The sequence below is a fragment of the Galeopterus variegatus genome, unplaced genomic scaffold (genome assembly GCF_000696425.1).
Source record: "Galeopterus variegatus unplaced genomic scaffold, G_variegatus-3.0.2 Scaffold4729, whole genome shotgun sequence".
Taxonomy (NCBI): domain Eukaryota; kingdom Metazoa; phylum Chordata; class Mammalia; order Dermoptera; family Cynocephalidae; genus Galeopterus; species Galeopterus variegatus.
In genome coordinates, this window is record NW_007730840.1 from 126,201 (window position 1) to 149,494 (window position 23,294).

The window sequence follows — 23,294 nt, forward strand, 5'->3', positions numbered from 1 at the left end:
TTAATCAAGAGCGATAAAAATCTATCTACTACACATTCTTGTTAAAACAATAAATCTTTCCAACTATATAAAATCTGTCTGTCTATAGAATTTTATATATTTCTATTCTTAGAGTACATTGAAAAGGGCTAAAAATGGGAAATCTTAGATTCTTCCTTTTTTTTGAGAAAAGCAAAAGACAGGGCTAGGTCTAGTGGAATCAGAAGAGACAAATTATATTTAATACCTTTTGTCCTCTACTGCTTCACACAATACAAGAACAACCTAGGGATAATTGTAGATATAAAACATGGCATAATTTAGATGATATAAATAAAACTGGCTTCAATAAATAGTTTTTGCCAGCTTTCTGATGACTTTAATCAACAAGAAAAATTACCTCTGGGTCGAGATCTTCCTCGTCCTCTATTGCTTTGTGCAACTTCGCTTGCTTCTTCAAACCATCTTGATAACATTTCAGACATTCTCTGCATCAACGACACATTGGGACTTTGCTCTCCTATTACAACATAGGTCGTGTCAGTGAATTTAACAATAAGCCATGATCTTTCATTAATGCAAAAACCTAGATTTGAAGGGCTTTAAAATGAAAGCAATTAAAAACCCATTTGCCTAAATAAACTATATTAATCTACATAAATCTATTAGCAACATCACACATTTCATAGCAATTGTTTATGTGAGTGACTCTCCATCTGTATGGAGAGTTCCTTGAAAACGAGGCTTATATCTCCTCATCTTTGCCTACTGTTAGGCATCTCCACACCTCCCACCCTCAGCCCAACCTACATCTTCAGCAGATCTTAGAATCTTCAGCTCTAAGAATTCCCAGCTAGGAAGGGCTCATGAATTCCAAGTTGAATCGATTAAAAGAAAGGTTTTCTCTCTCACTAAGTCGTTATCATCAAACATAGACACAAAATAGACATGTTTTTGCATGAGTTTTTCTTAACTCAATTATTAAAATCATTTATTGTAAGCAAATTCCAGATATTTGAAACAAACTGAATCCAGAAATAATTTCGTTTCTTCCCTCATTCCTTTTCCTCCTTCAAATAAATGAATTGTTTTCTTAAGGTCATTTTCAAATTAAAAGTATGATGTCAAATTAAAAACGTCACAACTCCATTCTACAATTATATAATTTTAAATGAAAATCGCTTGTTTTTGCATTTTCTGTGAAATCAGAATTTATTTTATACTTTATTGTTTTTATATAATGTACCTTTATACTTAAATATATATTGTAGAATAGTACTAAGGATAATATACTGGGGAATATGCTTTTGATCATAAAAGAAGTTTCAGAAATCATTAGAATAAGATTTTGGCTACAGACCCATTTAATAAAATATACTCAGATTAATTCTATTTTAAAGTATGCCATCTTAAAGCTCTTAAGGTAATTTCTTATACTTGTAAAAGGCGCTTGATAGAAAAAAACCTTTTTCTTGTGCTATTACAAAACTCTTGGGTTAGAAATTTCGTCTTCATTTCTCTTTATATCTAGTAGAAAGGCTAAAATAAATAAGTTTGATAATACCCAATATTCTCTCAGGCAATGAGCATCGTCATACTTTCATTGGAAATATAAATTAGTGCATCCTTTTTGGAGAATAATTTGGTAACTATCAAAATTAAAATGGAACAATACAGAGAGGATTAGCAGGGTCCCTGTACAAGCATGACATGCAAATTCGTGAAGTGTTTCATAGTTTTGGTTCTTCTATTCTGCAGCTCTGTATGGTGACTATAGTTAATAATTTATTGTATAATTTCAAATAGCTAGAAGGGAGGACTTGGAATGTTTCCAACACAGAGACATGACAAATATTTGAAATAAACATGTTAATTACCCTGTTTTCATCATTACACATTGTATACATGTATCCAAACATCACATTGTACCCCCTCAATTTGTACAATTATTATGTGTCAATTAAAATTTTTTAAAAATTTTTTAAATTAAAATATATTTATCCAGTGACTCAACCATTCTACTTTTTAGGAATTTATCCTAAGATACATTTGCACAAATATACCAATATATATGCACAAGGATATTCATTACAGCATCATTTATAAATAATAAAACCATTGGAAATAAGTTAAAATACTAATTTTTAAATACCATACACAAAAAAAGCTGACCCAAGTATAGTTACCATCTCGTTCTCGCTCACTCTCAGGCCTTGCTCTGGGTCCAGTATCTGACCAATCACCGCGAAGTCTCAAACGCTTAACTGGAGGCTGTCGTAACTAAAAGATAAGGATCAATAGATTCCATGTAAGTCTAAAAGAAAACACATTTGCTCTCAACTCGTATAGCATACTTTAAGTCTAACAGATTATCTCAAGTTCCCCATTTTCTTTACTGAGTATGCAAGTGAGACACTAGATCAAAATATGAAAGACACTGATATAAGCTAAATAAGTCTTTTGTAGCACTCATAATGATGATAAATATCCATTGAGGCTGACAGCCTATACTTTAATATCTTTAATCTAAGGAGTCTGAATGCAACTTTGAAATCATGTACATGTGATTTCTAATCCCACCTGTATCGCTTTCCAGCTGACAAGAGGAAGTTATTTAACCACATTGAGCCTTAGTTTTCTATTGTGATGACAAATATAGTCTAGGTAAAGTACCTATACACCCACCAATGGAAGTTATCATTATTTCTACTTAGTATTGACAGTTTTCTCTCTAATCCTCCTCAGCAACTATTCCATCCCTTTATCATTTGCCTCTAGCTCTCTACTCCATCTTGCTGCCATCATCCTTGGCTAGTAACCTTCCCTCCTACTTCACAGAAAATAAAGCCACAGAGAAATGACATCAATTTTCTCAGCTGAATTCTACAAATTCATCTATATCTATAACTTCTTAACTCCTTCCAACCTTTCTCAAGGGATGTATCATTTATTCTGCTTAAGCCTAATCCCTCCACCTGTGTTTTTTACTTTATTCCTTTAACTCCTCAAGCACCTTGCTTCAATAATTAGTCTCTCTTTTCTATACCTACACTCATCCCCTCTCTCCTGGTTCTTTCTCACAACAAACTAAAAGCTCTTATATTTAACAAACAAAACAATGCCTCAATTTTATAAAACCTCAATTTTATATTTCTCTCCAGATACAGTCCTTTCTGTTCTTTCACTTCACTCTCAAGCTTCTTGAGAAAAGTCTGTATTCACTCTACCACTCCTCCCTTTATCCACTGCAGTTAATCTTTGCATTGATTTCATCCTCACCAAGTTCGTCAACAAATGATCAATTGCCAAGTTCACTGATCAATGACAAAAATGGTCACTAATATGATTGATAATCAATTGCCAAGTCAAACAGCACCTTTCAGAGCTTATGACATGTCTATGGCATCTGACATTCGACCACTTCCTTGAATTTTTACATTCTTAACATTTTTAATTAAAATATAATTCATACTATGATATTCTTCTTTTAAAGTATACAATTCATATTTTAAAGTATACAATTTAGTGGTGTATATTCATAAAGTTGTACCATCATCACTACTAACTAATTCCAGAACATCTTCATTATCCTAAAAAGAAACCCTATACCCATCATTAGCAGTCACCCCTTACTTATTCCTCCACTCAGCTCCTGGCAAACATTAATCTACTTTCTATCTCTGTGGATATGTGGACATATGGACATTTCATATAAATGGAATCATATACTATGGGACCTTTTGTGTCTGGCTTCTTTCACTTAGCATAATGTTTTCAAGGTTTATTCGCATTGTAGCATGGATCAGTACTTCATTTCTTTTTATGGCTGAATAATATTCCATTTTATGAATATACCACATTTTGTTTATCCGTTGGTCACCTGATGGGTGCTGAGCTGTTTCCACTTATTGGCTATTATGACTAATGCTGTTATGAACACTCATGTACAAGTTTTTGTAAGGAAATATGTTTTCAATTCCCTTGGAAAGCTAGGGGAGAAATTGCTAAGTCATATGATAACTCTATGTTTAATTTTTGAGGAATTGCTGAACTGTTTTCCAAAGCAGCTGAACCATTTTACATTCCCACCAGCAATATATGAGGGTTCCAGTTTCTTCACATCCTCATCTACACTTGTTCTTGTCTTTTTTTTTTAGCCATCCTAGCAGGTTTGAAGTGGTACCTCACTGTGGTTTTGATTTGCACTTCCCTGATGACTAGTGATGTTGAGTATCTCCTTATGTACTTATTGGCCATTTATTTATCTTCTCTGGAGGAAAGTCTATTCAAGTCCTTTACCAACTTTTTAATTGGGATATTTGTATTCTTATTGTTGAGTTGTAAATTTTCTTTATATATTCCGGATACTACAGTATAATCAGATATATAATTTGTAAACATTTTCTCCCATTCTGTGCGTCACTCCTTTTATTTTTATTTATTTTTTAAAAATAACATTCATTGATTTTTTTTTTCCTTCTCACGATTTTTAGGTAGGTTTTGATAAAAACTTGGTAAACAGCTTAGTTGTAAATTTTCTGGTTTCTCCTGGAAACCATACTAAGCAACAAGGAGAATGGAAAAAAATCTCTACATCCTCAGTGAAGGAGACAAAAAAAAACCCAAACTCTCACAGATTACATATTACGTGTAAGTATGGCTAAGAGTGACTGAAAATAGAAAAATCTACACAAGATATCACAAATGTGTGACAGGGAATAACCAGAACAGAAGTCTAGTGTGGCAGCTGTCCAAAATCCCAAATTACCATTCCCAGAAAGAGAGGGCCTCACCCTTTATATAAGCTATATTTAAAATAACAAAATAGAACACTGTTCCATGGGTATGAGAGAGGGATATTTATATTATACAGACAAAGAACTGGTGTTACATCCTGTGATATTATGATTCATATGTTGGTTTTTGTCCTCAGTTTCTGGTTCATAATTCAAGTAACCTTTATCCTTTCATTATAATGTTGGAGCACTTTAGGCCTCACAGCAGGCCTCAGGAAACCAAGTCTTTCTCTCTTAACTTTCTCCTGCCCTCCTTTCACCTGCACTTTTTTCTCCCTAAGGCAGGATATAGAAACTAGAATCCCTTTTCCCCAAGCCTGCTCGTAAAAACAAGCCCTGAAGCCTGTCATAAAGCCCTAATCTTTCTGTCTTAGAGATGGCCATAAAGAAATTCTCTGATCCACCTTGTCTGATTGTAGGCCACAAGATCCCATTCCAGCAGGGGCCCTGCCCCATACCTGGACAAAGAAATACTATACAGAGAAGTCAAGAACCTGAGCAAACAGGCCTTGTTGGGTTTTTCTACCCAGTCTGTTAGTCCAATCACATTTGTTCATGGTTGTCCACATTTCAATCATGCCTATCCGATCAAGTCTCCATAAAAGACCCAAAAGGATAGGGTACGGGGAGCTTCTGGTCAACTGAACTTATCCACGTGCTGAGAAAGTGGCATACCCCAACTCCAGGCAACAGAAGCTCCTCAACTCAGGACCCTTCCAGACCTCACCCTATGTATGTCTTCAACTGGCTTTTCTTTATATCCTTTAAAATATCCTTTGTAATAAACTGGTAAACTTAAGTGTTATCCTGAGTTCTGGAACCGCTCTAGCAAACTAATCAAACCCAGGGAGGCGACTGTGGGAACCCCAATTTATAACTGGTTGATCACAAGTTTCAGAGGCCTGGGCTTGCAAATGGCATCTGAAGTGGAGGCAGTCCTGGAGAATGAGCCCTTAACCATGAAACTTGACACTATCTCCAGATAGATAGTGTTGGAATTAAATTAGAGGGCACCCAGCCAGTATCTGTTTCAGAATTGCTTGGTGTGTGACAGTCCTGGAGAATGAGCCCTTAACCATGAAACTTGACACTATCTCCAGATAGATAAGTGTTGGAATTAAATTAGAGGGCACCCAGCCAGTATCTGTTTCAGAATTGCTTGGTGTGTGGGGGAAAAAACTCAGCACCTGGTCACAGAAGTCAGAAGTCTGTTTTCTGTGTTGGTTGCCGTGGTATGAGAGCAGAGGAAAACAGTTTTTGTTTTTTCCCTCCCATTTTACTTTGTGTGTGTTTTCCCACTCACATATAACCTCAGCAATTATTTCTAGAACAAGATCTTCAAATTAAAAACAATCCCTAGTTAGATTTTTCAATTATGTAAAATAACCTAGTCAAGAATACTTAAAATGGTACAGTATTCATTTCACTCATTCACTCAGTAAACAAATATTTTTCTGAGCATTTTTTATTTGTCGGGTACTATTCTGGGTATTGGAAAGAAACAATGGACAAATCAAAAAAATCACCAATGTCACAGAATTTATGGTCTAGTGGAACAAACTATACATGAAATAAAAAAGTAAAATATACATAAAAAGTGGTAAGTGTTATAGAAGAAAATAAAGTAGAAAGGAATAGGTAGTTACCTATACTACAGAGTTAGAGGTTGCTATTTTAAATAGGGTGGTGAGGTAGAGCCTCACCAAGAAGGTGATATGAGCAAAACCCTGAAATACACAAGGGAAAAAGAAATCCAGCTATCTGGGCAGGAGCATTTCAAGCAGAGCAAATGCAAAGTTCTAATGTAGAGGCATGCTTATCCTGTGTGAGTAAGTAGGTAGATGTTACTAGAGCTAAGGAGAGAGCAGTAGAAGCAGTTATGAGCACCAGATAATATAAGGTCTTGAAGCCATTGTAAAGTCCTCAGCTTTGCTTTGAGTGAGAAGGAGAGACACTGGACTGCCCATAAGAGTAGCATCATTTGCTGTATGTTTCAAAGGATCACTTTGACTGCTATGTAGCTAAAGGACTGCAGTGGGTGAAAGCAGGAAGATTGGCTAGAAGCTACCAAAATAATCTAGCAGAGAGATGCTGATGTCTTGGATCAAGACAGTAGTTTAATCAGGGTGGTAAATAGTAATCAGATTTGGGATATATTCTTAGGAACTAGCTATGGGGACCCAGAGAAGGGATTCAACAAAGAATCCATTGATAGGCAGATGGGAAAATGTCAAAAAGATGTTGGAAGGAAAGGAAAAGAGAGGAAAGACAATAAAAAGAAAAGAGGAATACAAAAATAAAGGAAAATGAGATGTATCCCCAAAATTGAATGACGACAAAAGAATACACCAAAGAAAGGAGGGAGAAAATAAAAGAGAAATTATTAGAGGACATAAAGAAATAAAAGGAGACCCCCACAAACTGAGAAATATTATTCTAGAATATAATTTCTATATAGTATTTAAATGTTATTATTAAAGAATATTTAAATATTTAAATATTTTCCATATTATGAAACATAAGAAAAAAATCACACATTAAACTTTAATTCATGCTTTAAAACTCTGCTCAAGCTTTACTTATGTTCCCAATCAAAATCAATTATTCCTTCCTTTGTTCTATGTATACAGAACATAGTCCTTACATATAATTTTACTATTTTAAGTTTCACACATTTATTTACTTATTTATATCTCTACTTTCCCTAAACTATAAATTCCTTGAGTGAGGGGCCATGTATTTGTTTGGTCACCATTTGATTTTCTGAAGTTTAGTATAGTACTTCATATATAGTAGGCAACCAAAAAATATTTGGTGAGTTGAGATGAGTTTGTCTGAAAACTACTGTTAAGGTTTTAATATAAAACACCAAAAGATAGTGTTGGAATTAAAAGGGATTATTAATTTCTTCTATACACACCTCTGAACTGTTTGATTTATTTTTATAATTTTAGTCCATTTTGAGAATTATTTTTCTTAATTTAGTTAATTCCACGAAGAATACCAGGAAAAACACTTCCAGAAAAGACCAACTGTTCATGACTCAGCCTTATTCACTGACTATATAAATATCTTTTGGCTAAGTACTCCATGATATCAAAGCTAGTTGACCCACTTAAAATGTCTGTGCACTTCCAACTCCATTATGTAACAGTCATGAAATTTGACTGCATCTTTCCTAGAGCAGATTTCATATTTTCAACCATACCAATAAACTCAAAAACAGCTTTCATTAGCCATCATACTCAATTTCCTAATTTATTTAAATACACTGCCATATTTAAAATCCCAAAATATATTTATAAAGTAATCCTGATTTTTTTCAAGTTTTATAGCCCTCTAAACCTGCAATTATAAGAAATCAATTTAGTTTTGCATCTCACAGGAATTATAAAATCACTGTTGTTCTCTAGTAAACTTTAAAATGTATTATCATTAATAGGCATTGATTTAATACTAAAAAGTCACTGATAATTAATAAAAATCAATGGTTAATTTTAAAAGACACTTACAAGACAAAGTGTAGAATGAATAAACATAGGACATTATAAAATAAAAAACCCAAAGTGAAAAACATGCTGGGGAAAGAAGCTTAATAGGTTAAAGCAAACATTTTTCTATGGCTGTATACTGTCAAAGACACATTATTTCTACTTTTCCCTTTTTATAAATAAAAAAATTGTTAACCATTTTATAGTCTCTTTGGTGAAAGTAATTGAATTGATTCACCTACTTTTCAATATATATATGTACCTACTTTAACTTACCGTTTTCCCACTTACTCTTAACATATTTTGTAAAATGTGCCTAGGGATAATATTATATGTCACAAGTCCATAATTGTGAACAAGAAGCATAATCGGGAGAGGAGGAAAATGCCATCCACATATGAATAGTAAATGGTAATAGGTAAAATCTTTCGCTACATGGACATAAACATTTAGTCTCATCACATTTTCTATTATTTTAATTGCCTTTTCAGCAAGTGTTGGAACTGTTGATCCTTCTTACTGCTGCTTTGCATCTACAAAGTTAGAGAAACATTTTGCTATTAAATATTTCCCCTTTGAAAATAGTTTACAATATTTTTTTCTAGAGCCTTATCCTTAATTATTTATTAGCTCCTGTTCTTTCATGTCCTTATTCCTTAAACTGTAAATTCCTTGAAAATTAACACTATCTTGTTTTGGGCCTTCAGGACCCAGAAGTCACTGAGTTGCTTTCTGAACTGAATCAAGAACACGGTTTTCAGTAAACCTACCTCTTCTCTTCTCTCTTCTGCAGAAGGAGTTTTAAGTTCTCGTGCTGTATCATCTTTCGGGTCAAAAAGATATATATAATCTGAAGAGTAACTAACGAGAATCTCTTGACCATCTTCACTGTAACACAGAGATGTCACTCTGCAGGACTTATTATTAAGATGGGAAGGGATAAAACGAGCAACCATTCCAGTAGTCCCTCGACCTGCATAATTCCCTAAATAAGAAAAGAAGCTATTTAATAATAATAATGTTTTTATAGAAAAACATTTTTGAAACTCTTAATCTGAATTATGAGATATCTGACTTCATGAAGCAATATAAATCCAAGGTATCACATCCTATTTCTAGAAGTTCTTTCCTCAATAGTCAGATTTTATAACAAAACAAACAAAAAAAATACAGCATAACATCTACCAAAACAATTCACAATTGTCTAGAATTCCAGATCACATAAATTTTATGTTGAAATATGAGTTATTTAATAAATTAAAATGATTTATAATTATAGTTACACCAAGTCATCTTTCAAAAATTTCCCCCGAATTATGATAATGTAATTTTTGAAATAGGAAAGCTGATATTTATTAGCATACTAGACAAACAGCGTAATATTCTTTTAAGATGATTCATTTTTTTTTAAAAAAAGATTTCTGATTGTCATAAAATTTCCCTCTTATATAGTAACAGAGTAAGAATACTATTCCAATTTTAATTAACTCTGGTAGTTTTCAAAACAAATATGACAGCGAGGAGTACAATCAGCTTTGGGCCCTGCATCCCCAGGAATGCTAAATTCTAAGAATCCCACGAAGCTGTATAATCCTGTATACAAGGTACTGTCCGGCTCCAATGTCAATTGTGTCCCACCTGCTGAGAAACAATAATTAAGTCTATAATTTCATATTATATTACTACTGTTTCACTTAAATGTACATATCTAAACAGGACTCCTCAGTCACAATTCAAAGAAGATTCCATGTGGTATTCCCATTTCAATAATCTATGTCTATTTTTACCGACATTGTTGTTTCTGCCCAAGTCCACTTTTTAACAATATGAAATGTGAACATATATATGCATATTCAATATTTGTGTTTGTGTGTGTATGTAAGTAATTCTGGCCTTCCTTTACTGAGAAAATGCTAATGGAAGTTGGCTGTCAATTGGTTGTTTCAGAAGTGGTTTGATTGTATAGTGGATAAGGAGAACAAGAACTGGCTTAAATTAGATTCAAATCCAGTACTGCAGCATTATTAACAGTACTTTAACAAAGCTAAGAAGGCATAAATATATGCTATACATTAATACATACCCAAGTCACCATTCTTTTTAACTTTTCTCTCCATGTTTACCATTATCTTTTTGATTGAAAAATGGCAGATCCTCCCCAAAATTCATGTCCCCCCAAAATTCACATCTACAAGAACCTGAGAATGTGGCTTTATTTGGAAATAGAGTCTTTACAGATACAATTAGTTAAGATGAGGTCACAATGGATTAGGGTGGGCCCTAAATCCAATACGATGTTGTCCTAAGAAGAGGGAAATGTGGACACAGACACACACAGGAGAGAATGGCATGTAAAGATGGAGCAGAAATTGGAGTGATACGTCTACAAACCAAAGGATGCCAAGGATCAGCAGCAACCACTAAAAGCCAGGTGTGAGACATGGAACAGATTTTTCCTCACAGCCTCCAGTAGAAACCAAACCTGAGACATCCTGATTTCAAACACCTAGCCTCCAGAAATATGAGAGAATAAATTTGTGTTGTTCTTAAGATACCCAGTTTGTGGTAACTAGTTATGGCAGTCCAGGGAGAATAATACACCAAGTGTAACAATTTTTTAAAGTGACAAATTAAACAGCAAAACTATCATCCCAACAGGTCATAAAAACTTCGAGAAATGCTATTTTTCATAAAAATCCACATTATTTAAATACATTCTATTTCCTAAAATTTTATAACTAAAGAAGTTTTAAACTTAAAAATATGTCATAAAGATTTATTCTTTGAACTGACAGACTCATATTTTCTCTAATATTATCTTCATACCTGTAGCTCTTGTGCCCAGCATTCGCCGATCAAATATTCGTACTGAGCTATCAGAACAACCAACAGCAAGATAATATGGTATTGGAGGACAAATAGCTACAGATGTGGCAGCACGTCGACAGTTAATTAAAATGTCCTACAAAAGATAACATAATACCAGTTACATAGAATTATTCAATAGAGATGACATTATATTTCAAACAATTTCTCTTTAATTAGAAGAAAATCACTTTTCTCAGAAATCCTAATTCGGTCAGCATGACAAGGAGGGTTTTCTTTTAATTTATTGAGAAAACCAACAATATGGTTTTCTTTTAATTTACTTTTCAGATTTCTATTGGAAATTGTTATAACATATTCAGCCTATGTGAAACCATAATAAATATACTCAGTCAATGTTCCTCCATGGCAATCTATCACTTTAAGGAAAATAATTTTTCTTTATAGTTTGCTACACAACTCCAAAATTGATTGATTTCTACTATAATATTGCACACTTTTCTTATGAACCAATCAAAATAAGGAAAAATATATGAAAGTACTAAACTCAGAGACTTAAAAACAATCAATTTTGAGTTATCACAAAGCACATTTTGAAGAGGAAAAAATAAAAATTACTCCCAAATATAAGACTAAAACACTGAGCATTTATGCTGGATCAGCAGCAGCTACAAAAAGCTGGTAATAATTCTAGAAACTCAATATTTACTACTACCACAATTTAAACCCTTTTTCAAAACTAGCTACATATCATATGATAATGATATAATACAATTTGAATTATTTCTTAGAAATGCCTGCTAAATATCCCATACTCATGAATAATGAATATCTTCTTTAGAAATGTAAAAAACTCATACATGACCTAAGTAATGTATCAGTAAGTCATTAATAGAAATGCCTATTGTTTGTCCACTTGACAGTAAAGATGGAGGTATAATCTACCTTTGTCTATGATAAACACTAAAGATTAATTTATATGGTATTCATAATATTTTAATTATAACCATTGATATTAAAATACAACAAAAATATTAACTGACTTAAAATTTTTATGCTTTCCTTAACTTGTAAAATCTTTCTCCTTACCAGCTCAAAAATAAAGTACACATATACAAACCCTGCAAAAAACAGGTCTTACTATAATGTCATTACTTATCTCTATAGAAGCATTTGAAAATGTAAGTTATTACTCCAGAGAGTAATTACTCCTTAAGGTACTCTGTTGATTCCATACTATTTTGTCTAGTGACTCTGGCTCCTCATTCTTCCTAGAATAGCTATGATTTTAAATTGATTTACCTTAAGATCTATTTATTAACCTCAGAACATTATTCCTATTACGTAGAGTTAATTTACCAAACACCATTCATAATTCTAAGTTTTTAGTAGTTAAAAATTACTCTAGTTACCAGTTTTTCTTTATACTCTCTGCCTCTATTCAGCTTTACATATAAACGAAAAGTTTTATTAAGGAAAGAATACTTTCTCTTCTTATCAGCCTTGTTTTATTATTATCATAGAGTTTTTATTTAGAAAAGCATAACTAAATCCTAGTACACTGAACACTAAAATATAGTTTAAAATAATGTGGAATAACAAACTTTCAAATCTACCACTTACTAAGAAACTGGTATACAAAATGCCTCTAATAAGCTGATATTTTAAGTTTACTTCTGCCTTCAGTTCAATGCTTTCATATTTTTATGTGTGTACACACACATATATAACATAAAAACTGATTAAATATTGTATGTTTAAAATTTTTTCCAATTTCTACTTTTTGTTTTCTTTTCCTTCTCTGTTTCAAATATATAAAATAATCTTTTTACTCCTAAAGCATGTTAACTATGGTAACTGGTTTAGTTAGCAAGCACTTACCCTGATTACTAGTAATTCTTTTTTATTTTTTTTCTAGCTTTCGGTAAAAATATATTAAGCAATATTTTCTTATTTCATCTACTACTTCAAAATGATCCAAGAAAAAACTACTGTGCTCTAAATAATGTATGACAGAGAAAAACACCTGAGGTTAGTTGTCTGGGGACAAAAGTCTGAATGATTTCTCAGGCCTTTTATAAATTTTACAATAGTATTAAAAAGTAAAACACTAAGGGCTGGTTAGAGCACTGTGCTGGTAACACCAAGGTCCAGGGTTCAATCCCTCTACTGGTCAACCACCAAAAAAGTAAAAAGCTGTTAGTGAAGATATATCTTTACAGAAGTGAGCTAAATTTGAATGAACATATTGATAGAACGGTATCTTACTGTTTTGTTAAAAAAAAAAAAAGAGAGATACCCTATAATTCTTGGTTTACAAGACAGAGAAAAAAACCCCAGTAAACTGCTACATGTTTTTGCCACTGTTACTTGGTAAGCCAGAATTGTCTTCATCAGTAAGAGATATATTGATCAATTCTCCAAGTTTTTATAATACTAGAGTATTTACTGAACAATTATGCAAATTTTCATAAATATAATTTAAAGTTACAATTAAAATAAGTTCCACAACTTCAATATTATATTTTAATTAAAAATTTTTTCTATTCTAAAATATGAGCTTATTTAAAACTTCACCCATAATCTTATCACCCAGAGATAACTTACTATCCAATTTTAATTATAAACTTAATTTTTTCTGCATCATTTGTACAAAAATTGGATTCTTACATCTTTGCAATCTTCTTTTGTACAGCTAGTTTTGATGCGTGTATCAAACCATCTAACAGTTCCATCTTCACCACAGGAGAGAAAAGTGTAAGGGTCATTTGGTACAGTCATAATCTAAAGATGGAAACAAAAGTACAGGTAACCATACCAAACATTTAAATAGATGGCTTTAAAAAACACTGATACTATTTCATAAAATGATTAAGGTAAAAGCAATAAAAACCATATTTAAATTATTTATGATTTATCCACATTATTCAAACCAGTACAACACGGATAGAAATACACAAGAATTGTTCAATTAGTACAATTAGAACTAATATAATTTCGAATAGAAAGTTCTTTAAAATTACGAACTTCTAACAACTTTGACAAGAAATAGTCTCCCCTAGGTAGCCTGTTCAAACTATTACAAAATGTCATTTTTATGTTTTCTTGTATATGAATTTATAATTGTTATTATAAATACCTGATAAAATTTTCTTCTCTGGTAATGTTTAAGAAAACTGTGGGAGGGCCGGCCCGTGGCTCACTCGGGAGAGTGTGGTGCTGATAACACCAAGGCCCCGGGTTCGGATCCCATATAGGGATGGCCGGTTCGCTCACTGGCTGAGCGTGGTGCTGACAACACCAAGTCAAGGGTTAAGATCCCCTTACCGGTCATCTTTAAAAAAAAAAAAAAAAGAAAGAAAACTGTGGGATACTGAAATGATTTAAACAGATAAATTGACCTCTCAAAAAAAATTTTTTAATGGTAGTGATGGCTGCACAACAACGTGAATGTACTTACTGAAATGTACACCTAAAAACAGTTAAAACAGCAAATTTTGTCATGTAAACTTTACCACAATATAAACATTATTTAAAGAAGTGAAATATTTTAGTTATTCATGTATTTTCTTCTAATTTAGAAATGACAATATTGTAAGCTGAGGCCCACCGTGAACCCTGTCTCAACAATCTCCCCTCTCCCCCATCCTGAGGAGACAATACCAAAATTGGGTATTTAGCATTTCTATATTTGGTTTTATGTACCCACACAATGGAAGGCATGTTCCTATGTTTTAAACATTGTATACATGAAAAGGTGCTCAAACTGATTAGTCATCAACGGAATACAAATTAACACCTTAAGGAAATACCACTATACACCACCAGTATGACCAAAATGAAAGAGACTGATAATATCAAGTGTTGATGAGGACGTGGAGCAACTAGGACAATCACACATTATTGATGGGAGTGTAACAGTACAATCATAATGGAAAATCATTGTCAATATCTACCAATCTGTTTATATGCCTCTCCTGTAACCCAGCATTTCCACTAAAAATAAATGCCTGCATATGGGTACCTAAAGACATAGAGATGTACTAGAATGTTCACAGCAGCACTATTCATATTAGCCAAGTACTTGAAACAATCCAAATATCCAACAATAAGGAAACTGTTGGGAGAGAGGGGGGAGAGGGAGGAGGAGAGGGAGGAGGGAGGAGAGGGAGGAGGAGAGGGAGGAGGGAGGAGAGGGAGGAGGGAGGAGAGGGAGGAGGAGAGGGAGGCTTCGGTAATAGGCCACAATAATCAACTGCATTGTATATTCACAAAATAAAATAAAATTAAAAACAAACAAACAAACAAAAAAACAAATATCCAACAATAGAGTGGAATAGAAACTGTGACCAATTTCTAAAATACGCAGATATTTTAAAAGAGCACTCTACAGTGCAAGCAATTTTTCTCAAATATTTCTCAAATAAAGCAGCATTACTGAGTCTTAAATTCCCTCCACCTCATTCAATTCACTCAAGACTAGAAAGCTGATTCTTTTGTCTACTGCACTAGTGGTCCTTTGGATGTGAAAATTTGATAAGCATTCTAGCAAAGACTTTATGCAAGCCAGTGATAAAAGTGTTTAACAGGGTAACATGTAGTACAGAGCCATGTAGCACAATAACAGAGACATCTGCAAAGGTTGACACCTGCTTGCTTAAAGTATGGTTGATCAAGCAATTACAAACCCATCTTACAATACTAACATTCACATCTTATTAACCTCATCTACAAGCCTATCGAGACACATTTTCCTAAATGCTTTGTTGAAATCTAGATATTCCATCAATAATTTCTATGTATGAACATGTATATATACACACACACCTATATATTTATACATACACACATCTACACATGTATACACACTCAAAAATATATACTTACATATACAAATATATCATATATATAATCACAATAATACCATACCTCATAGGTAGTTCCATAATGGCACGTAAATTGGCATTGTCTGTTGGTTTCTGCATCTTGCTCAACATTGGTATAAAATATTACTCCATCTCCAGAGCAGGATACAATCTGCTTATCATTTGTACATGGTAAGAACTTTGCACTAAATATATTTGCTCGGTGCCCTGAACGAATTGTTGTCAAAACCTAAAACACACAGAGAAAGTAGTTCATGATGACTCATTATTTCCTAGAACATTCATATGTAATATAATCATAGCCAGTAATTCTCATTAACATTCTCATTTCAATGAAAGATTATGTGATTCTAAACTATCACAATCAGAAAAAAAAAATGAGAATCTCACATATTTTCTTTTTGTTCCCTCTGAGATGCAAAGATCGAGAATCACCAACTAGAATAATGCCATGAAAATCAAATATACATATTTCCACCTATTTGGTTTATCAGACTCACTCATAAAATCTCAGTAAATAAGAAAGAACTATTTTGACTGACTTTTGATTATTCCCTTTCAGGATGAAGAAAAAAAGCCTGAATTTAAATGACTCATAAAATCAAAGTAATGAAATGGTAATGATGAGAATACAGCAGACGTTTCAACATCCAATTCCTCAATTACATTTAAAAGACCAGAACAGTTGTAACAGAAATAAAATTTAAAATTATTTTCATATTTGTAACATACATTGCATATGATGACTAAATTCCAATGGCAGTGATTAATAGTAAAGGGGAAAAATAACCAAGATCTGATTTAAAAAAAAAAAAAATGAGAAAAAGACCCAAACAGTCCACAAACAGATATACAAATAGTACTTAAAAATATGAAAAAACAGAGAAATTTATTTATAAGGAAAATGCAAATTGAAATTATCCTGTGACACCAACTCACTTAGATTGGCAAAAATTCAAAAGCTTGACAACAGACTCTATAAGCAAGTCTATGGGAAAATAGGCTCTTAGAGCACTGCTGTTGGGAGTGCTAAGGGAAGCTTAGCAATATCTCACAAAGCTGAATATATGTTTACCCTTTGACCAGGCAAACTGGTCAAAAATTCTGTTTCTAGGAATTTATCCTAAAGGTACACATCCAACAATACAAAAAAAAAAAGTACAAAATTATTTACATTTATAATAGCATAACACAGGAGACTGGTTGAATTAACTACAGTACATCCCCATAATGGATATACAATACAGTACAAGGTAAGTAGGGTGAGTTAAGTACCTGGTACAAAATTATTTACATTTATAATAGCATAACACAGGAGACTGGTTGAATTAACTATAGTACATCCCCATAATGGATATACAATACAGTACAAGGTAAGTAGGGTGAGTTAAGTACCTGCTGTGTTTAAAAATATATATATATAGGGATATCTCAAAACACAGAAAGTAAGTTGGCTTGAAATGTCCACAGAACAAATTTGGGGCAATATGAACATCAAAAATATTATAAGTGATAGATTTTAATACATTGAATAAAAATAAAAATCTATAAATCCATAATAATTTCTTAAAAGGCTCTAGGGACAGAGGAAATGCCCTTTTATTTTTTTTACAGAAAAATGTAAATTAAAAAATGTAGGAAGAATGACAATTAAAAAATCACTGTTTTGTAAGCATATTATAACTGATTCAGTTGACTATATAACTACATAATTTTCACAATTAATGTGAAAGACACTGGATGAAAGAGTTAGGAAAAAGAATATTCACACATTCTCAATATATCATCTCACAGAGAGCTTATTAATTTCAAAAGGTACCTCAATGGAGGGATCATACCTAATATCACCAATAAAGGGACAAACTAAACTAACATCATGCACCACAGTATCATCTGTGAAAAATTCTTACCAAAAATGTTTAATCTGAATCTACTCATGAAGAAACATTCAGACAAATCCAAGTTGAGAGACATTCTGTAAAATAACTAGCCTGACATGTCAATGTCAAGAAACACAGAAGACTTAACATAAAGCCTTTAAACAAGATAGATATCATGGTCTTTAACCCTGTCAGATATTTCAGGATGGTTAACCAAGGAGCTAACTATATAAGTCACTAAATAGAGCATTTTGGTTCTTACTCTGGTAGGTCTTTGGCTTTGCATTACTCATATCCAACAGGTACCACTCTTAATTTGCCATTTACAACCATTTAAGAAGTTTGTGTACAGCTTCAGAAACAAAAGCAGCAGCTTCACTGCTTCATTACTCACTCAAGTTGAAAAGGATTCCTTTATTAAACTAATTGAGATTTAGTGAGTAAAAACACTGGAGCTCCTTCCTTTTGAACACATCTCTTGATTTCAGATGTTTCTCTCCAAACTTACTCTCCTTTCTAATATTCCCCATCTCAATGGCATCAATATCTGTTCACAGAGCTGATCAAGTCAAAAACTAAGTAGTCAACCTTCACTTCCCTTTTTCTCATCCACTAAACCCAACAGAAAAACCATGCCAAAATACATCTCAAATAACTTCTCACCACTCCAGTGCTATTTTCTTTGTCTGGGCCATCATTCCCTCTTACCCACATTACTTCAGTGGACTCCTATCCCCTACTTACAATCTTGTTCAAACTCTACTCTCCAAACAGCAGCCAGAGCTATTTTTTAAGAATGTAAATCATACCACTTGCATGTTTAAAACCCTACCGTGACTATCCATTTCAATTACACACACTAAAACATAAACTCCCTAATATAGCCTACTATCTGATCCCTGACTACCATTTTAACTTCATTTTGTACTACTTTCTCCCTAATGTATTATTAGGATACGTTATTTAATAATAGATTATTATTAAAAGGATGAATACTCATGTATATAGTTATCAATTTCAACCACTTTGGAATTTGTTTTTTAATTGTTGAAACTGAATCTAGGTTTGGGGAGGGATAGGCTGAGTAAAGGGCATAAAGAAAAATCACAATTTGTAATAATATGTTTATAATAAATAATATTTTAAAAAGAAAAAAAAAGAAACTGAATCTATGTAGTCAATGCAAGTGTGTATGTTATTGGAGGTAAACAGCAATAAGGTTGATAAAAATACACATATATACACTTAGGAAGAGTTATAATATTGATAGCTGGATTTCTTTTCTTTTTTTTTTTTTTTTGTCTTTTGTCTTTTTTCCATGTCCGGCAACGGATCGCAACCCTCAGTGTTGCCCCCGTACCGGACCGGGGACCGGCAATGGGATTGCAACCCTCGGCGTTGCTCCTGCACCTCGCTCAACCAGTGAGCGGGAACCGGTCTGTATGTGGGATCCGAACCCTCGGGTGGGAGCGCTGCCACGCTTCCCAAGCGGCGCACTATCCAGTGCGCCACCGGGCCAGCCCTGGATTTATTTTCTTAGTTGTGCTTTCTTTGAATCAATGTATTGTAATACTTATTCAGAAAACATCTATGGATAATGCTCTAGAGAGACAGAAGTTGGCAGGGTAACTTAATCCAAAATGAAAATAACATATTGATAAGTACAATGATTACTAAATGTGAAGGTGATCTAGTTGTAACATCTATCACTCTGCTGATCACATCGTTTTGGCCAAGCAGGTATCTCCTTTCCTCTTTCATCCTGTCATAGATAACCCTTCCAAAACTTGAAGTTTGGTCCCAAAGTATCCAGATAGTAGAGAATGGTTTTTCAATCCCTTGGTAAAAATCACTCCTCTCCAAACCCAACTCACACTCCTGTCTAAGGTTTCAAATATAAAAATCTGTACCTTTCTTTTACTGAGATTTATTGGGCACCAACTACATGACAAGCAAATAAACAATCTGCTGAGTTTTGAAAATACAAAAAGGAAAAAATAAATTGTCAATATCTCAAAGAAGTTACAGTCGAAGCACAAAAGGCAAACAAATATAATACAATATAATAATACTTAGCCACAAAGTACAAGAACACAGACAAAGGAGCGGCTACCTGTGTCTAGGGAAGATAGAAAAATATACCAAAAACAGGGGAAACTTGAAGGATTAGTTTTAAATTTGCCAAATAGATGGAAGGTACATGGGAAAGTGGGAGAACATTCCACAAAGAGAGAAGAGTACAAACAAAAGCATACAGTACAGAAAACATTTTATGCTCTGAAACTACACATAGCTGGCTGACACTAAATCAAGAAAAATCTTCTTTTTTTTTTTTCCTTTTTGTCTTTTTTACTGACTGGTAACGGGATCGCAACCCTCGGTGTCACGCCCACACCGTGCTCAGCCAGTGAGCGCGAACCGGTCTCCACATGGGATCTGAACCTTCGGCGGGAGCGCCACCGCGCTCCCAAGCGGCCCACTCTGCACCACCAGGCCGGCCCTAAATTTTTAGTCTTTTTTTTTTTTCCTTTTTGTCTTTTTTACTGACCGGTAATGGGATTGCAACCCTCGGTGTCACGCCTGCACCGTGCTCAGCCAGTGAGCGGGAAAGGAAAAATCTTGAATATACTACACACTCGAAATTTATCTTACAGAAGATACTGCAAGGCCATCTGAAGGCATAGCTCCTCCTCTTTCATCTATGCCCTCAGTGGGTAGCCCTTTAAGGGTGCCAGTGTATTGTGGGTGGTCTCTATGCCATATTTACTTAAAATATAATCACATTAATAAGGAATATATCCAGTCTCTTAAATCTATAAAAAAGTATTTCAAAAATGTTATTTGCAATAAATTAATATCCCCATGAACTCACAGGATCTAAAAATAGAGTCGAAGTATAAGAACATTTTTTGACAAGATCAAAATTTTATTTTCCTGTGTAATTAATCATCAGTGCTTTAAAATAAAAATTCCTGTATCATGGCAAATTTGCATCTATTAAAACCACTATGTGAAAAAGATAAAACCTCATTATAGTTACCATCATTAAAAGTATAAATGATTAATCATTTCTCAAGCTAGAAATGAGGAAGAATAATCACGTTTTCAAATATACACATACTATTAGTAACCATGCATCAAAATAAACGTCATTTCTTAAAAAAACAGCAAATAAAAGAAAAACAAGGTCTTCTAAAAATCATTCCCTTGGGACCCAGATGATTGTTTTGTACATTAAAACAGTTAAAATTCTGATAGTAATGATCAAAAGGCATTCCATATATACATTATTCCAAGAAATTTTCTCTATAAGAAAAAGGTTGTTCTACTAATTACTAACCCAAGAGAAGAAGGATTTGAAAACATAAAGTTTTCCATTTGCTAAGTCAGAACAATTAAATATAACTATCACTGAAATAAAATTATAAAATTAATAAAAGATTCTCAACAGGTATTTTATAGGTTGAAGGATGATAAGCATTTACTTAAATATCAACTGTTTAAATGTGGAAAACTAAGAAAAACATGAATTTATTTTGTAGGATTGAAAATATTAAACAAGGGCCGGCCTGGTGGCGCACTGGAGAGTGCGCCGCTTGGGAGTGCAGCGGCACTCCCGCCGAGGGTTCGGATCCCATGTGGAGACCGGTTCCCGCTCACTGGCTGAGCGCGGTACGGGCGCAACACCGAGGGTTGCGATCCCGTTGCCGGCCCCCCATACGGGCGCGACACCAAGGGTTGCGATCCTGTTACCAGTCAGTAAAAAAGACAAAAAGAAAAAAAAGAAAATATTAAACAAGACTCTGTTCTGCCAATCTACCACGTTCTCACCAATATAAAAATAGTAGTATACTTCCTCTCTACATAAACTCAGGAGCTAAGAGCCAATGAAAATCAGAACACGATCCTAATTAAAACTCAATATAATATCCCAGTTTATTGAATTGGATGTCATGAAGCATTCCACTAGAATCTAGCCACTGCTTGTAAACTGATAAAATCCAGTTTCTTAAATTACCTGCCTAAAGATTAAATTCTGAGAGTCTAAAAAGAAATTATAACCTGTAAGATCCAGCTTCAAGCAGCCAACCAGGCCCCTTTACACATCACTATATAACCTAAATGAATAAACAAAAATTTTTAAAGAATAAAGAGAAACATAAGTATAAAACATTAATATTAGAAAGGATTTTAGAGATTAGTTATGACTTTCTTAACTTATATATGAGGAAAATGGCTCAGGAAAGTTTAAATAACTTGACCAAGATAACAACAAAATCCATTTAACAAATAAATCTATATGTGAGGGTACTTCAAAAAGTTCATGAAAAAATTCGTACTATCTTTTAATTCTATTTTTCCATGAACTTTTTGAAATACCCTCATATATATAATTATACTAATCATAATGTAATTTTTAAAATGTTATGGAACTCTTCTCCATTCAAAGACCTATATATTAATGAAGTAAATCTCACACTGCAGTAGTACCAAAAAGTAGACAGGGGTACAACTACTGTGCCACTTATCAAATTATTGCCTCTCAGCTCCAAATTTACCCTTCACTTTTACAGCTCAGGCAATGGAACTGGGTCCTTTATATATTTTTTCCTTTGCCAGTTGCCATAATGTTAAGCTTTTTTAGTAGAAGTTGCAAGAAAAAGGAACATGCTTCCTATTTCTGATGTACTCCCTTGGCAGACTCCTGTGACGTGCACAGATTCTCCAGTGCTAGGGTCCTCTAGCATGGTCAGCTTCTCCAGCATCATAGCACCACAGTCCTACAGGGTGGTCAGCTTCATTCAGGTTCCAGCTCCTGAATGAATAGTACGGTATCCAGGAGCCAGCAGCTTCTTCTACATTACCATCTCCCAACCTCCCAGGACATTTTGTAGCATTCTGATGAAACACCTCCCTTTAAGCAACCTTCCCCAGTGCCCTAGAGGGAGATGTTCCAGCAAGTTCCACTACCAATGGCATCACAGCAACTTCTCTCCCATCCAGTGAGCCATGGCACATCCTCTTAAATAAAGTCTAGGGCCGGCCCGGTGGCGCACTGCTACAGTGCACCGCTTGGGAGTGCGGCGGTGCTCCCGCCGAGGGTTCGGATCCCACATACAGACCAGTTCCCGCTCACTGGCTGAGCGAGGTGCGGGTGCAGCACCGAGTTGCGATCCCGTTGCCGGTCCTGGTCCGGTACGGGCACGACACTGAGGGTTGCGATCCGTTGCCGGACACGAAAAAAGACTAAATAAATAAATAAATAAATAAATAAATAAAGTCTAGATCTCAGCACTGGGGTGCCTCTTCCTTGGGTGGTTTATCTCAGTTGTAAGGTTAGTGGAAACTCATTCTATCTGTTATTTCTGTATTTTTTAGAGTCCTCTTTACTTTTTAGTAGCTGAACCCTTATTACTCCAATCTCCTGTTACAGGT

At 34.0% G+C, this 23,294-nt stretch overlaps 1 protein-coding gene across 3 annotated transcripts in view; it reads right to left on the minus strand.

The window, feature by feature from the left end:
• DCAF6 (DDB1 and CUL4 associated factor 6) overlaps positions 1-23,294 on the minus strand; it is a 126,522-nt gene that overhangs the window by 74,549 nt on the left and 28,679 nt on the right. For all 3 annotated transcript variants that reach the window (XM_008588228.1, XM_008588227.1, XM_008588229.1), the window contains exons 4-9: positions 16,022-16,207; positions 13,763-13,876; positions 11,093-11,228; positions 9,037-9,251; positions 2,166-2,259; positions 380-499 (exon numbers count right to left, since the gene is read on the minus strand). In XM_008588228.1, coding sequence (XP_008586450.1) covers positions 380-499; positions 2,166-2,259; positions 9,037-9,251; positions 11,093-11,228; positions 13,763-13,876; positions 16,022-16,207 — 865 coding nt within the window. The remainder of the gene's footprint in view (positions 1-379; positions 500-2,165; positions 2,260-9,036; positions 9,252-11,092; positions 11,229-13,762; positions 13,877-16,021; positions 16,208-23,294) is intronic.